The sequence below is a fragment of the Suillus subalutaceus genome (genome assembly GCF_016647625.1).
Source record: "Suillus subalutaceus strain FC151 chromosome Unknown DFJ58scaffold_208, whole genome shotgun sequence".
NCBI lineage: Eukaryota > Fungi > Basidiomycota > Agaricomycetes > Boletales > Suillaceae > Suillus > Suillus subalutaceus.
The window spans coordinates 38,456-53,154 of NW_024540457.1; the positions used below are offsets into that span (position 1 = coordinate 38,456).

The 14,699-nt window shown below is 46.3% G+C and overlaps 6 protein-coding genes across 6 annotated transcripts; 1 reads left to right on the forward strand and 5 right to left on the reverse strand.

Moving 5' to 3' along the window:
• Positions 1–178: 178 nt before the first annotated feature.
• On the reverse strand, positions 179–2,284 carry DFJ58DRAFT_192238 (uncharacterized protein). Its single transcript, XM_041379155.1, has 15 exons — positions 1,978–2,284; positions 1,900–1,909; positions 1,828–1,847; positions 1,745–1,777; positions 1,589–1,685; positions 1,511–1,539; positions 1,422–1,452; positions 1,326–1,358; positions 1,199–1,275; positions 1,090–1,144; positions 937–1,035; positions 768–878; positions 663–703; positions 580–605; positions 179–513 (listed from the first exon to the last, which is right to left on the reverse strand). The coding sequence occupies exons 1-15, from the start codon at positions 2,029–2,031 to the stop codon at positions 375–377; spliced, it is 855 nt and encodes a 284-aa protein (XP_041236697.1). The 5' UTR covers positions 2,032–2,284; the 3' UTR covers positions 179–374.
• A 687-nt stretch (positions 2,285–2,971) lies between these two features.
• Positions 2,972–4,968, reverse strand: DFJ58DRAFT_192233 (uncharacterized protein). The gene is made up of 15 exons (XM_041379154.1): positions 4,789–4,968; positions 4,722–4,731; positions 4,642–4,661; positions 4,559–4,591; positions 4,403–4,499; positions 4,318–4,346; positions 4,238–4,268; positions 4,142–4,174; positions 4,013–4,089; positions 3,904–3,958; positions 3,741–3,839; positions 3,572–3,682; positions 3,468–3,508; positions 3,385–3,410; positions 2,972–3,319 (listed from the first exon to the last, which is right to left on the reverse strand). The coding sequence occupies exons 1-15, from the start codon at positions 4,840–4,842 to the stop codon at positions 3,187–3,189; spliced, it is 849 nt and encodes a 282-aa protein (XP_041236698.1). The 5' UTR covers positions 4,843–4,968; the 3' UTR covers positions 2,972–3,186.
• A 986-nt stretch (positions 4,969–5,954) lies between these two features.
• DFJ58DRAFT_192264 (uncharacterized protein) lies at positions 5,955–6,496 on the reverse strand. The gene is made up of 2 exons (XM_041379156.1): positions 6,392–6,496; positions 5,955–6,338 (listed from the first exon to the last, which is right to left on the reverse strand). Exons 1-2 carry the CDS (start codon positions 6,473–6,475, stop codon positions 6,030–6,032), a joined length of 393 nt encoding a protein of 130 aa, XP_041236699.1. The 5' UTR covers positions 6,476–6,496; the 3' UTR covers positions 5,955–6,029.
• Positions 6,497–7,098: 602 nt separating this feature from the next.
• DFJ58DRAFT_719201 (uncharacterized protein) lies at positions 7,099–8,460 on the forward strand (the record flags this gene model as incomplete). Its single annotated transcript, XM_041384587.1, has 7 exons — positions 7,099–7,225; positions 7,298–7,575; positions 7,666–7,748; positions 7,907–8,054; positions 8,099–8,151; positions 8,225–8,364; positions 8,411–8,460. 7 exons carry the CDS (start codon positions 7,099–7,101, stop codon positions 8,458–8,460), a joined length of 879 nt encoding a protein of 292 aa, XP_041236700.1.
• Positions 8,461–10,287: 1,827 nt separating this feature from the next.
• Positions 10,288–12,061, reverse strand: DFJ58DRAFT_192273 (uncharacterized protein). The gene is made up of 15 exons (XM_041379157.1): positions 11,814–12,061; positions 11,745–11,754; positions 11,679–11,698; positions 11,596–11,628; positions 11,440–11,536; positions 11,355–11,383; positions 11,266–11,296; positions 11,170–11,202; positions 11,041–11,117; positions 10,932–10,986; positions 10,769–10,867; positions 10,600–10,711; positions 10,494–10,534; positions 10,411–10,436; positions 10,288–10,345 (listed from the first exon to the last, which is right to left on the reverse strand). Exons 1-14 carry the CDS (start codon positions 11,865–11,867, stop codon positions 10,411–10,413), a joined length of 717 nt encoding a protein of 238 aa, XP_041236701.1. The 5' UTR covers positions 11,868–12,061; the 3' UTR covers positions 10,288–10,345.
• Positions 12,062–12,976: 915 nt separating this feature from the next.
• DFJ58DRAFT_192363 (uncharacterized protein) lies at positions 12,977–14,244 on the reverse strand. Its single transcript, XM_041379158.1, has 6 exons — positions 13,973–14,244; positions 13,810–13,908; positions 13,647–13,757; positions 13,543–13,583; positions 13,460–13,485; positions 12,977–13,394 (listed from the first exon to the last, which is right to left on the reverse strand). The coding sequence occupies exons 1-6, from the start codon at positions 14,208–14,210 to the stop codon at positions 13,256–13,258; spliced, it is 654 nt and encodes a 217-aa protein (XP_041236702.1). The 5' UTR covers positions 14,211–14,244; the 3' UTR covers positions 12,977–13,255.
• Between the last annotated feature and the right edge of the window lie 455 nt (positions 14,245–14,699).

A 14,699-nucleotide genomic window follows, 5' to 3' on the forward strand; every position in this document is an offset into this window, starting at 1 on the left:
ACGTCCCGCGACAGACTCATCCTATAAGTTAGGCACGTATAGCACGAACCATGCTCGACCTCCTGGACGGATCCCTTCGCTCACGGTCAATTGTAAGCAGCGTAGTCGAGGGTGAGAATGCGAAGGGACACTGTCTATTTGCAGAGACGAACGAAGATGTTGCCAATATTATTCTGATTTGCCTCTGCAAACACAGTATATCGTCGAAGAGCCGACCGAAGGAGAGTCCTTCTATGCTCCTCTGCCCCGCAACAGACTCGTCCTATAAGTCAAGCACATAGTGAACTCTACCAAATCCACCCCCACCAATCATCTCGTACAGCCCAAGCCCCGCTCCACGAACAACACCGAATCAACCACTAGATAGTAAGACATTACGTCGTAGAAGTTACAGGTGACATGTCAGACATTGGAATATACATAATGGCGCCAGAGTTATGTGCACGTTGGCTCATCTGCCAGAGATGGAGGTGCATGCGCGTGGCGAGGATTGCGAGCATCACGAACTGGAAACTGTACGTGGGGGTAAGTTTAGGGTATTGTTAGTAAGAATACGCAACAAGATGCGGAAGTGCATACTCATACAACAAGGCGGGGTAGGAATACTGGGGCACCAAACATGAATGGCTCGATTATAAAAGGCATTTGGGAGATTCACCCACCTGGAGGAACAATGATGCGAATATGTTCGTTACCGAGAGCACTTCAGGAAAGAGAAATGATTATGAATGAGCACGGAAACACGGTATGTGCAAGCGTCAACTCACAAAATCCACATGTATAATAGAATATGTTATGTTTCACCAGGGCAACGTACAGACGGGTTGGGTTTATCCGCCAGCTCTGTATGGCGCGTATGAGCGTGAGTGTCATGAGTCCTGGGGCGGCCATCTGTCAGCGCGTGTTGCATAGATATGCGTGACTCTGGTTACCCACCCAGTTCGAATGCGAAAAGGAGAAGAAATGGTATGAAGAGGTGGAAACTAGTCGAGCTCTGGTAGCACCCTGTGATGCCCGGGACCGCGCTAGTTGCATCTGTGAAAATGTTTTAGTGGTGATGGAACGCCAGGGGAAGGCGAGAACGAGTACATGCTGCGGGAGCGACAGTGGCGAAGCTAATGCAGAAGGATGCTGCGAGAGAAATCTAGCTAATGCATTTACCACTAGCTTGGGTATCGTGAGTGGATTGGGAACTCACGAAAAAGGCGGACAGCATGGCCACGAGTAAGATTCTATTCTTGTTCCAGAGCGCGTATGTTCTGAGGATAAAAAAGCCTGGATAAATCGGATCAGAAACACATATAGTACGGAGGAACGAGAGATACATTCGGAGCAAATGACTGATACTATACAAAGACCTGTGAGAGGAAAGAGGTAGCCCTCAGCAAGGACGTTCATACACAAATGTACCATGTACGTACATGTGTTGATACTGTAAAACATTCGGCATCTCTGGCAAAGTCATGCAGTAAGTCAATTGTTCTCATTAACTCTGCACCGCATCACATACACCTGAGTTCCCACTCGGGGTAAAGCCCACTGAAGAACAAGTGTTAATGAGTGATCGGGGTGCTGGAGCGGGACGTACGATATAGACTTATTGTGAGAATGATAAAGGGTAGGTATCGTGTAACAACATACAAGCCCTTTAGCTTGCTCCAGTGCGATCGAAGCAAAAATGTCCACTTTGCAAATCATATTGTGAGTATCAAAACCGAAGTGTATTACAGAACGGGAGTTTTACCTCTCCGTGAAGTGAACATGCATAATCATAGACCTGGAAAAGCGAGATTAACAGCGGACGTAAATATATGAGGATAAGCCTACCCAGAATGTAGCCATCGACGCTGAACTGTGTTAAGGCAAGGAATAAGGGGTTCGGATAGTACTGCGACGCACCATATATGTACTGCCAGTGATGAAACATGAATTGTCAAGTATTTTCACCCTCATATGGACTCGGACAAGGAGACACACCGAAGCGAACTGCAAGCTCCTGGCGGCTGCGATATCTTCAGACGAATACTCCATCTAGAGGTTGTACACTGGAAAAGTCTCAACGAGTGATGAAAAAAACGCTGAGGAATGGACGACGGGACTCCGCACGCGTTAAGTATACACTGTACAAAAAAAGAGGTGAGAAGGTGCAAGACATAGAATTCTAGAAGAGCGCTAAGATGGAAGCGAACAGAAGTCAAAACATGTACATAATTAAAGCTGTATGCATTATCGTCACTTGACTCGCGAAGCTACCTCCAAGTGGAGGGACCTAAAAGAACTTTCAGAACTCTAATTTGAGTCAATCAACAGCTGCTAGTACGGCCGTTATTGGGATTTTCAGTGATCGGGTGTTATTGCGTAATACGTCATGCTTCTGTTCTTTCCTCACTACCATGACAACTTCTACGGCCTTGTTGGTCTTCAAGCTAAGCTTCACCCGAATCCATCTATTAGATGCGCGGACAACCATCTCCTATATCATGACCATTCACGATGAAGGCAAATATGCACATTTCATCTCTTTGGCTATATACTACTAGTAGGATGACTTAATTAAGCTTACACACACCCGACTAGGTGACCTTGCGATATTGACCCATCCTAGAGTATCGCCCTGATCTCAAACTGGACTGCATTTGTGCCATTCAACGAAACCTCTCGGTTGAAAAGGGATTAGTTAGAAGCGCGCGCGATTGCGCTGCATCGTCTGTTCGTTAAATTCCTCAATACATTCGAAAGTTACTGCATCCATCCAAACCGTTCGTCGTGGATAGTGAATCGAAGACAATTTCCTCTGCGACCTGCGTATGCAATTACATCTAATAGTTGTCGAGGTTTGACGCTAGCACGAACCACGCTCGTCGAACCTCCGAACGGATCCCTTTGCTCACGGTCAATTGTAAATAGCGTTGTCGAGGACGAGCCTAAGAACGCGAAGAAATACGCTGAATATTCGCTGATACGAACGAAGGACAAGAATATGTTGATATTATGTTTCCTGAGTTGCTAGTGTAAACACAGTATATCGTCGAAGAGCTGACCGAAGGGGGTCCTCGTATGCTCCTCCCGCCCCAAGAAAGACACGTCTTATAAATTACACACGTAGCGAACTTTACCAAACCCACCCCACCAGTCATCTCGTAACAGTCAAAGCCTCGCTCCACGAATAAACCACAGGATAAGACATCACGGCATAGAATGTACAAATGATATATCGGACATTGGAATATCCACGAGAGAGCTGTGTCCAGGTTGGCCCATCTGCCAGAGATGGAGATGCATGCGCGTGGCGAGGACTGCGAGGATAATGAACTGGAAACTGTACGTGCGTGTAAGTTTGGGTATTGTCAGTAACAATACGCAGCAAGATGCGGAGGTGCGTACTCATGTAACATGGAGTGGTAGGAGTACTGGGGCGCAGAACATCGACGACTCGATCATATAAGGCATTTGGGAGATCCACGCACCTGGAGGAGCAGCGATGTGAATATGTTCACCACTGAGAACACTTCAGGAAAGAGAATGATCATGGATGAGTACGGAAAAAGGGCGCATACGAGTGTCAACTTACGAAGACCGCATGCATAATAGGATATGTTATGGTTCACCAGGACAACGTACAGACGGTTTGTGTTCGTCCGCCAGCTCTGTATGGCGCGTATGAGCGTGAGTATCATGAGTGCTGGGGAGAAGATCTGTCAGCAAGCGCTACATACACATGTATGCTCCTGATTACCCACCCAATTCGAACGCAAAAAGGAGAAGAAATGGTATGAAGAGCTGGAAACTAGTCGAACTCTGGTAGCACCCTGTGATGCCTGGGATCGCGCTAGCGGCATCTGTGAAAGTGAATAGAATTGTTGAATGGTAGTGGAACGTCATGGTGGAGGTGAGAGCGCGTACATGCGGCGGGGGCGGTAGTGGTGAAGGCAATGGTGAAGGATGCTACGATAAAAGCCTGGCTGATGCATCTACCACTGGCTTGGGTATGGTGAGTGGATTGAGAACTCACGAAAAAGGTGGACGCCATGGCTGCGAGCAAGATTCTGTTATTATCCCAGAGCGCATATGTTCTGAGGATGAAAAAACCTGAATGAATCAGATCAGAAACATACTTATAGTACGGAGGAACGAGAGATACATTCGGAGAAGATGGTTGATACCATACCAATACCTGTGAGAGGAAAGTGGTAGCCCTCAGCAAGGATGTGCATATATGAATGTACCATGTACGTACCTGAGTCAATATTGGCCAACACCCGGCATCTCTGGCGAAATCATGCAGTAAGTCGTTCGTTCATCCACAGCATGACATACATCTGGGTTCTCATTTTGGGAAAAGTTCACTGAAGCACAAGGGTTAGTTCATCATTGGGGCGATATGTGCTGGAGAGGAACGCACTATATAGATTTGTAGTGAGAAGAATAAAGGGGAGGTATCGTGTAGCAATATACAAGCCTTTCACTCTGTTCCAGTGCGATTGAAGCAAAAATGACCACTTTGGACAGCATACGGTAGATATCAAAACCGAGGTATATTACGGAACGGGTGTATTACCTCTTCATGGAGTGAACATGCATAATCATAGACCTGAATAAGCGAGATTAACAGCGGACGTAAATAGATCAGTATAAGCCTACCCAGAATGTAGCCATCGACGCTGAAATGAAATGAGTTAGGGGAAGGAATAAGGGGTTCAGACCTGTCAGACAGTACGCACTGTATATGTACTGATGGATGATAAATTGTCAAGTATTATTCGCCCTCATATGGACAAGGAGACACACCGTAGCGAACTGAAAGCTTCTCGCCGCTGCGATATCGTCAGACGAATACTCCATCTCGGGGTTGTACACTGGAAGAGTCTCAGCGAGTGATGATAAAACGGTGAGGTGGAGACGACTACGGGACGCGCGTTAAGTACGGTTATGTAAGGCTCAGGTGGCTTAATGCGCACTGTGGAGTACCAATAGAAAGTGAAGAAGATGTGATATAGAAGAGCGTCAAGAAAGGTAAGATTGGTGCCAAAGCTGTGAACCCATCAAGGCGGCGACACAAATACTGGGATATGATTTGAATTGGGGGCTTGGCTTGATGGAGCTCATCACAGTTCACTGGATACACCGGCCGGGGAGTGGCTTGACAAAAGGTCTCCGGTGCCTGAAGCGACGCAGAACACATGTAATAGAAGCTTCAGAAGCGCAAAGTTTGATGGATCACTTTAGAGGGACCTTGTTGCCTTGTAGTGGGGAGGCTCAACCTGTTTGGATGAAGGATACACCATGCGGCGATAGAAAAGAGCGAGTCCAGATCGAGGCGTGAATGCCCAATTGGGACAGCATCATTGTAGAGGCATTACCAATTCTTGGAATGAAATGGGACTAGTCAGAGTCGACGCTGAGCTTAATAAGGATCTGAACAATATTATCTTCATGGCGGCCAAGAAAGAACGTGACATACCTGCACTCCGTCTGCATTCAAGCCTCAAGCTTAAGTTTCACTCACGAGGAAGGTTACCTTACCTATAAGAATCCATCAACATGGGACCGCGGATAAATATTGCGGACACCATTCAAGTTGCTGACCCGATATCTCGGAGCGTTGCACTATTTGGGAAGTTGACAACCAAGTGTAGTCGGAGTCTAGAAAGTACTACACGTGATTTGAGGACAAAACGCATGATTGTAGCTCGTTACTCCGTTTCAAATTAGAATTAGCTAAATCTGTTCCGTGGTATTGTAGATATATACTATGATATCAAAACTGTCAACTCAGAATCCTTATTTTCCGCCAACTGAGGGAGGAGTAGGCATTTTTGTAGCAAATCCACCCTTGTGACCCATTTGTGACTGATGTGACCATATCAGTGACTCGGACTCAGGCGCGAGCGGCGATGGAGATAAACAATCGGAGCGGTCATTTCATGTTAAAACTTCAACGTTTTCGATGTTCGGACGCAATGTTCAACAGCCGTTCGAGAATCGAGAATTAAAATCAAATATTAGGTATTAAGTCTATGTGCCACTGATCAAATCAATCCTGCAGTTCCCAATTCAGCCATAATGGCCTCTGGAAGTACTCGATGGCCTCGATATCTCTTCGAAGCCCATGCTGCCTGCTTCCCATCAAGGCCCTTGCGATACGCGTCCATGAATCTGAGTGACCGCGTGGAAAATCTGAGCCAATCCAGATCAGGAGAATTATTGTGAAATCCAGCACTCCCTAGTGGTATGGTGTGAGGCTCGTCAACCATGGATCGAGCAGCCTGAGTTTCTCTTTCTTTTGAGTGCCAACACAGAGGAGGATTTGTAGGGTGAGATCCAGGGAAAGTTGTTTCCTGCAATTGGTGAGTCATGATGAGAAACTACAAGTAAGTCACTAAATTATTACATTTTCTTTGTCGTTGAACTTTTGCCGTCTTTGACCAGTAGTACCAGCAAGGTTTGCAATGTGTGAGGGCCGTTTTCGTGGCATAGTGAGGTAGACAGACTGTAGTTTATTGATTTGGTTCTCATTTCGATTCAGCGCGTCTATCACCAATCTAGCGCGTCTGTCACGTTGATGGTGCTCACTTGGGACATTTTGACAACATAATGCCTACTCGTCTCTCAGTTCCCCATATTAAATTATAAAAATTACATGACCAGCTTGCTACAGACTATCTGCACATAATCATAGAACAGATTTTGCTCGCACTTAGTTTACAATGACTTATATGCAAATTCATTGAAATGTCACGCTAGATCACGTGATGAAGCGGTGTATGAACGAGGCCTATCTTACTCGTAGTAGGCGGACGCAAGAGACTCGGAGACTAGCAACATTTATATTCCACTGCTTGCATGTTTATCTGTCTGGCAGCTTCCTTGTATGTTGCGAACGCGGTACTCTATACAACAAATCATATCCCGCCTCCACTACGGATATTTGTGAGGTCTACAGCCATTGTCAAAGTTCATCAAGATACAGAGGTCGTCGGCACAACGTCTCAGGAAATGTTACTTTGACCTGCATCCTCGTTACCCGAAAATACAACTGCCCAGCGCAACAGACGGGATTTCAATGAACGAAAGATCTTTTTCTGTCCGAGGCAATCTATGCACCCTCCTCAAGTGGTCCCCTGTTACTACAGGGCTTCAAGGACATTCGAACAGAACGATATTACTGTCACCACTCTCGTCACATTCAATCGATTCAACGTCTGCTCCGGTCTTACAATCGTCTGTGTTTTCAATCTTTCCTTAATTTTGTTTTTGTCAAAGGTCCGATTTCTGTAATCGTCCATGTCAAACCTAGTGCAACACACGCCCCTTCTGGATGCATTGCGTGACTTATGTGTGTCAACGCCCGCGATGTCAACCTACGTCGACATACACCTCGTGTTCACACCCTTCGACCGCCGATTAAATACTTGGGGGAATGCCGCGCGTTTATTTTCCCGTACCGAATTCGCCATGATGCTTGACGTCGACTATATCATTTGCACCAACTTCCGCTCTGCTACCAGGGCTAGTCTAGAAGCTAAGATTGGCCGAATTTTGAAGGAGGAACATGATGCTCCTTGTGGTACCTGCGTTCGAATATGTGAAACAGCAAGATGGCCTGGACCAGAATTATTTTTCTCGCGATATTTTCTAGGAAGTCACTGAATGGTGCTATTTTAGACATTACTTTCGCTAGTCAAGGTGAAGAAGATCGATATCTTCCATCGCACTTGGGCTCCTGGCCATAACGGCACCGATTATCCGTGATTCTATTCTGCCGCCCCTGGTGGAGTTTACAAGGTCACGCAGTACCACCCCGCATACGAGCCTTACGTGATCTTCGGAAAGGAAGGGTCCATCATGGTACCAACCAAATCCAAGTCAAAAATCTGTCTTGCTTCGTCTAATACAATCTTTCCAGGTGCGATGAACGCTTTGTTGGATATAGAGGGAACAAGGCCGCTTGTCTTTACGAGGTGTACCTCTCCGGCATGTCGTTTTATGTCCTTGCGGATCACTTCCTCGTGCACCAGAGTCACGCATACGAGGAGGAAGCGCGAACACTTGAGGTATCTATTCTTCTCTCGTAGTCAACAACTCTTGATATTATCAGCGCAAGAGTAACCGTAAGATATACCAGGACTTCAAGGAGGAAGTTTACCTCTGGTTCGTTCTTAGGCTTATCTCAACCGCTCACGGATGATGACATCTGAGCACCTCGTCATCTTTTATTTCTTAGGTACTTGAAGCGCCACTACGATTCTGGAACGCTTAACACTAGTCACGGATACAACCTTCAAGAGGAATGCAGGAAAATCAGAGGCGTGTCGAAAATTGCTGCTCTGGCGAGTTTCATGCTGGTGTTTGCGTACCCTTCATGTATGTGTCTAACGTTGCTCCAACAGATGAGGGTAGGTTTTAGTAGGCATGCCAGTAACGGGCGGCCTGCTGCTTTTACCAGACGAGGCTGATTAAGAACGATAGTCTGATATGTCTGATGATTGTGCCCAAATTTATTTGCCTTCAAGGTTTTTATGATGCGAGTGGGATGTGAGCGACCTCGTGGTATGTCGATCAGTTATTTTAGTCCCGTGTCTTCAACACGTGTTAGATTGATGAACTATAACAGCTTCCTGAATCTTGTCGTCTGCCACAAAGCTTGCGATAAATAGCATGCACTGAAATGCTCCCCCGCGTGTTATTGTGTGGTCGGTTTCTAGGTTTATCCGATGATAATTTGGATTCTGATGTGTATGTCCAGGACAAACTCAAGGAGATATTTCATGGGATCGCCGAAGTTATAGTAAGCATGCCTTTTCCTCTTCAGCATCTGGTTTCAGAGTCTCGTTCTCATTTCCTCTCATTCAGGTCCGATGGGCCGTATGCAGGGACTGCGCCTCGTACAGGCGCAACGCATCTTGTGAAGTCAAATTCAACACACCATTAATCCACGCTCTAGCCGATACGAGCATGGTCCGCTGGATTACTCAGAGTGGCGATGGTTACGATAAAATCGACAGGCAATCCTGTACAGAACGAGATATAAAGAGCAGACATTACCTCGTTCTTTACAGGCTTGCCTGTCGTGTGTTTGCCTCCAGGAATATTGGTTTCAAATACTCCAGGAGCGAACGAGGATGCCACTGCCACTGCCGCTTTATACCTTATGCTATCACTTCCTAGATGGACAGAACGCTCCCTTCGCACTGGTACACTGGAAGACACCGTGGAATGCGGCGCAAACTCATGACGTTACTGGGCGCACGCTTGGTATCTTAGGCTTAGGTCTGAGATTCGCTCACCTTGCACACGCCTTTCCAATGTGTATCATATACTTCTCACGAAGAAGGCAGAATACGTCTCAAGCGTGGGGGAGCTGTGCAAGCAGGCTGACTACATGTCTCTCTCAACCAATCCACAGCTGGTTTGGTTAGAGAGGAGATTGCATGCGGATCTAGACATCTTATCACAAAATATCTACAGTCGTGGTCATAGTCCATAGTTTTCGGTATTTCTACCGCTACTGCGGTTGTAGTCGGACTCGGAGCTCTGCGCCACGTTCTAGATTCTACCGGGTCGATCTCTTTTTCTCGTCAGAAAAATGATTGATAGCGGCTATGCTTTGGTCTGGGCTATAATATAGAAGGAACGACTGTCTTTCTGGTCTGACTAGGAGAGACTATGTAAGTCTGGGCAGGCCTAGGTTTAAATTCGACGTTTCTGATCAAACCTCTTGTGCAGTCTCATGATGTAACTCTAGGACCGTCACGGTAACATCAGACTCAGAAGCGAAAGTTTCGTTTTTCTGCACTGTAGGTAGTAAATCCAATGAAATTAACAGTACAAGGTGCTGAAATCGAGGTGCTGAAAGTTCCGATTTTTACTCTGAACTAATGTGCTGAAATTCTGCTCAAAAATGACAACGAAATATCAAGATATTGCAGGACACGAGCCGACGCCAGTGCGTCGCTTGCCTTGTCTTCTTTTGGTTTGCGCTCGGACCTCTCTGTTCCTGTCTCGGATCTCTCGGACTCCAACATATACTTGGTACAGTAACCCCAGGACAGCCTGCAAGGCACCACGTCTTTAGTTGTTTGTTGCGGTATATAAATAAAGAATTTCTCTCTCTCTCCGTTTCTATTAAACCCACCTCCACCATTCATCTCGTACAGTCCAAGCCGCGCTCCACGAACGACACCGAATAAGCCACAAGATGAGACATCACGCCGTGGAATTTACAGATGACATGTCGGACATTGGAACACGCACAAGGGCGCCAGAGCTGTGTGCATGTTGGTCCATCTGCCAGAGATGGCGGTGCATGCGCGTAGCGAGGATTGCAAGGATCATGACCTGGAAACTGTACGAGGGTGTAAGTTTAGGTATTGTTAGTAGGAATACGCAGCAGGATGCAGAGGTGCATACTCATAAAACAGGGTGTGGTAGGCGTACTGGGGCGTGGAATATCAACGGCTCGATTATAAAAGGCATTTATGAGATTAACGCACCTGGAGGAGCAGCGATGTGAATATGTTCACCACTGACAACACTTCAGGAAAGAGAAATGATCATGGATGAACACGGAAAAAACGGCGCGTGCGAGTGTTAACTCACAAAAAGCCACATGAATAATAGAATACGTTATGTTTCACCAGGACAACGTACAAATGGCTTGAGTTCATCCGCCAGCTCCGTACGGCGCGTACGAACGTGAGCATCACGAGTCCTGGGGACAACATCTGTCAGCGCGTGTTTATACATATTTATGCTCCTGGTTACCCACCCAGTTGGAACACGGAAAGGAGAAGAAATGGTATGAAGAATTGGAAACTGGTTGAACTGTGGTAGCACCCTGTGATTCCAGGAATCGCGCTAGTCACATCTGTGAAAGTGAAAAGAATCTTTCAGTGGTTGTGGAACGCCAGAGGGAAGGTAAGAGCGAGTACATGCTGCGGGGACGATAGCGGTGAACTCAACACCGAAGGATGCTATGATGAAAGTCTGACTGATGCATCTACCACCAGCTTTGATGTGGTGAGTGAATTGGGAACTCACGAAAAAGGTGGACAACATGGCTACGAGCAAGATTCTATTCTTGTTCCAGAGCGTGTATGTTCTGAGGATGAAAAAAACTGGATGAATCAGATCAGAAACATACATATCTTACGGAGGAAAAAAAGATACATTCGGAGCACATGACTGATACTATACAAAGACCTGTGAGAGGCAAGTGGTAGCCCTGAGCAAGGACGTGCATACAGGAATGTACGTTGCACGTACCTGAGTCAATATCACTCAACACCCAACATTTCTGGCGAAGTCATACAGTAAGTCGTTCGTTCTCAATAACTCTCCACAGCATCACATACACTTGGGTTCTCATTCGAGGTAACGCCCACTGAAGAACAAGCGTCAATTCGTCATCAGGGCGATGTGCGGTGGAGCGGAACGCACAATATAGATTCGCGGTGAGAAGGATAGAGGGGAGGTATCGCGTAAAAAGATACAGGCCTTTTACCTTGCTCCAGTGAGATCGAAGCAAAAATGTCCACTTTGCCCAGCATAGTGTGGATATCAAAGCCAAGTTGTATTGTGGAACGGGTGTATTACCTCTTCATCAACTGAACATGCATAATCATAGACCTAGAAAAGCAAGATCAACACCGGACGTAAATATATCAGGATAAGCCTACCCAGAGTGTAGCCATCGACGCTGAACTGTGTTAGGGCAAAGAATAAGAGGTTCAGACAGTACGCACCGGAAATGTACTGACGGCATATATGAATTGTCAATTATTATTCGCCATCATATCGACAGGGAGACACACCATAGCGATCTGCAAGCTCCTCGATGCTGCGATATCGTCAGATGAATACTCCATATAGAGGTTGCACGCTGGAACAGTCTCAGCAATTGATGAGAAAATGCTGACGTATGGACGACGAGAGTCGAGACGCGCGTCAAGTACACTACGTGCGGTTATGTAATGATCGGGTGGCTTGATGCGCAGCTGAAGAAGGTTCAAGATATAGAAGAACGTCAAGATAGGTAAGATAGATGCGGACAGAGGTCAAAAAATGTGTTTCATGCACACATCATGCGGCTTCTTATCTCTTATGAACGAGCTGTGATCCTATCAAGGTAATGTCGTTAATACTGGGATGTTATTCTAGTTGAGGCTTAGCTGGATGGTCGTGATGGAGCGTTTCACAGTTCACTGGATGCACCGGTCGGGGAGCGACTTGATACCAAAAGATATAGTTGCGCCTCCGGTGCCTGAGGCAGTAGTTTCATTAATAGCATACTACATAACAGACGCAGAACACACCTAATAAATTTTCTGAAGCTTGAAGTTCAATGCGTTATTGTCACTTGAAAGTTGAAACGCGAAGCTACCTTGGAGGGACCTTGTTATTGCAATTTGTAGGGAGGCTCAACCTCTTTGGATAAACGGATACATCGCGTGGCGATAGAAAGGGCCTACCTTGATCCAGAGCGATCAGATCAAAGCGGGAATGCCCACTGTGAAGTTTGAACAGCACCATTATCAAATATTACTGTGTCAATGCTGAGGAGTATCACAAATAACTGCATTGCCAATTCTTGGTATGATCATATGTCTGGAAAATATTTAATGGCTGACTGAAATAGATCAGGACGAGCTCACCAGATTGTAGCCATCAACGCTGAGCGCTGAGCTGTGTTGGAACGAGGACCCGGAATAGCAGAACATCATGATATAAGGCTAGTGTGACACTGCAAAAGACTGCGCATCGTCAAAACATTCTATCTGCATTTAGAAACGTGCCTAAATCTCGCGCAGGAGGAACGCTCATTAAGTATGTACTTGATCTATAAAAAAACCCATCAAAATGAGACCGTGGATAGTGCGTACTACGATTATTCAAGTTGCAAGGCTTGCTGAGAGATCTCGGAGCGTTGCAAGGTGTTGTACTAAGTTGACGACTAAGTGTATACATATCACATCACAGAGATAGTCGGAATCGTAAGTCTAGAGACAAGTATACTAGTACAACCAGCTTTGAAATCAAACAACGCCTCGGCCTAAGTAAATCTCGACTGAAGTCCACAAAATGTCATGCCAGCAAATACAACAAGAGGCTCCCATACTCATATACCCAGAGCACCACGTCTTTACAGTCTTAGTTGTTTGTTGTTCTCTCTCTACTAAACCCACCCCCACTACTCATCTCGTACAGTCCAAGCCTCGCTCCACGAACAACATCGAATAAGCCACAGGATAAGACATCACGCCGTGAAATTTACAGATGACATATCAAACATTGGAATACACACAATGGCGCCAGAGCGGTGCGCATGCCGGTTCAACTGCCAGAGATGGAGGTGCATGCGCGTGGCGAGCATTGCGAGGATTATGAACTGGAAACTGTACGTGGGTGTAAGTTTGGGTATTGTTAGTAGGAATACGCAGCAGATTTTGGAGGTGCATACTCATACAACAGGGTGTGGTAGGAGTACTGAGATGCAGAACATCAACGACTCGATCATGAAAGGCATTTGGGAGATCCGCGCACCTGGAGGAGCAGCAATGTGAAGATATTCGTTACAGAGAACACTTCAGGAAAGACAATGATCATGGGTGAACACGAAAAAACGGCGCATGTGAGTGTTGACTCACGAAGACCACATCCATAATAGAATATGTTATGGTTCACCAGGGCAATGTACAGACAGCTTGAGTTTATCCGCCAGCTCTGTATGGTGCGTATGAGCGTGAGTATCATGAGTCCTGGGTACAACATCTGTCAGTACGTGGTTGTACTATGCTCCTGGTTACCAACCCAGTTCGAACACCGAAAGGAGAAGGATTGGTACCAAGAGTGGTAAATTGGACGAACTCCGGTAGCACCCTGTGATGCCCGGTATCACGCTAGTCGCCACTGTGAAAGTGAATAGAATGATTCAGTGACCGTGGAACGCTAGGGGGGAGGTGAGAGCACGTACTTGCTGCAGGAGCAATAGTGGCAAAGGCAACCCCGATGGATGCTCCGACAAAAGTCTGGCTGATGCATCTACCACTAGCTTGGGTATGGCGAGTGGATTGGGAACTCACGAAAAAGGTGGACAGCATGACTACGAGCAAGATTCTGTTCTTGTTCCAGAGCGCATATGTTCTGAGGATGAAAAAAACTAGGGGAATCAGGACGGAAACACACATAGTACGGGGGAACGAGAGATACATTCGGAGAAAATGACTGATACTACGCCAATACCTGTGAGAGGAAAATAGTAGGGCTCAGCAAGGACGTGCATTCATGAATGTACCAGACACATACCTGAGTCAATATCGTCGAACACCGAGCATCTCTGGCGAAGTCATGCAGTAAGTCGTTCGTTCTCATTAATTCTCCACAGCATCACATACACCTGGGTCATCATTCGGGGTAAAGCTCACTGAAGAACAAGTGTTAATTCATCATCAGGGCGATGTGTGCTGGAGCGCAACGCACGATATAGATTTGTGGTGAGAAGGATAAAGGGGAGGTATCGTGTAACAATATACAGGCCTTTTACCTTGCTCCAGTGAGATCCAAGTAAAAATGTCCACTTTGCAGAGCATATTGTGGATATCAAAGCCGAGGTGCATCACGGAACGGGTGCGTTACCTCTTCATGAAGAGAACATGCATAATCATAAATCTGGATAAGAGAGTTTAACAGCGGACGTAAAT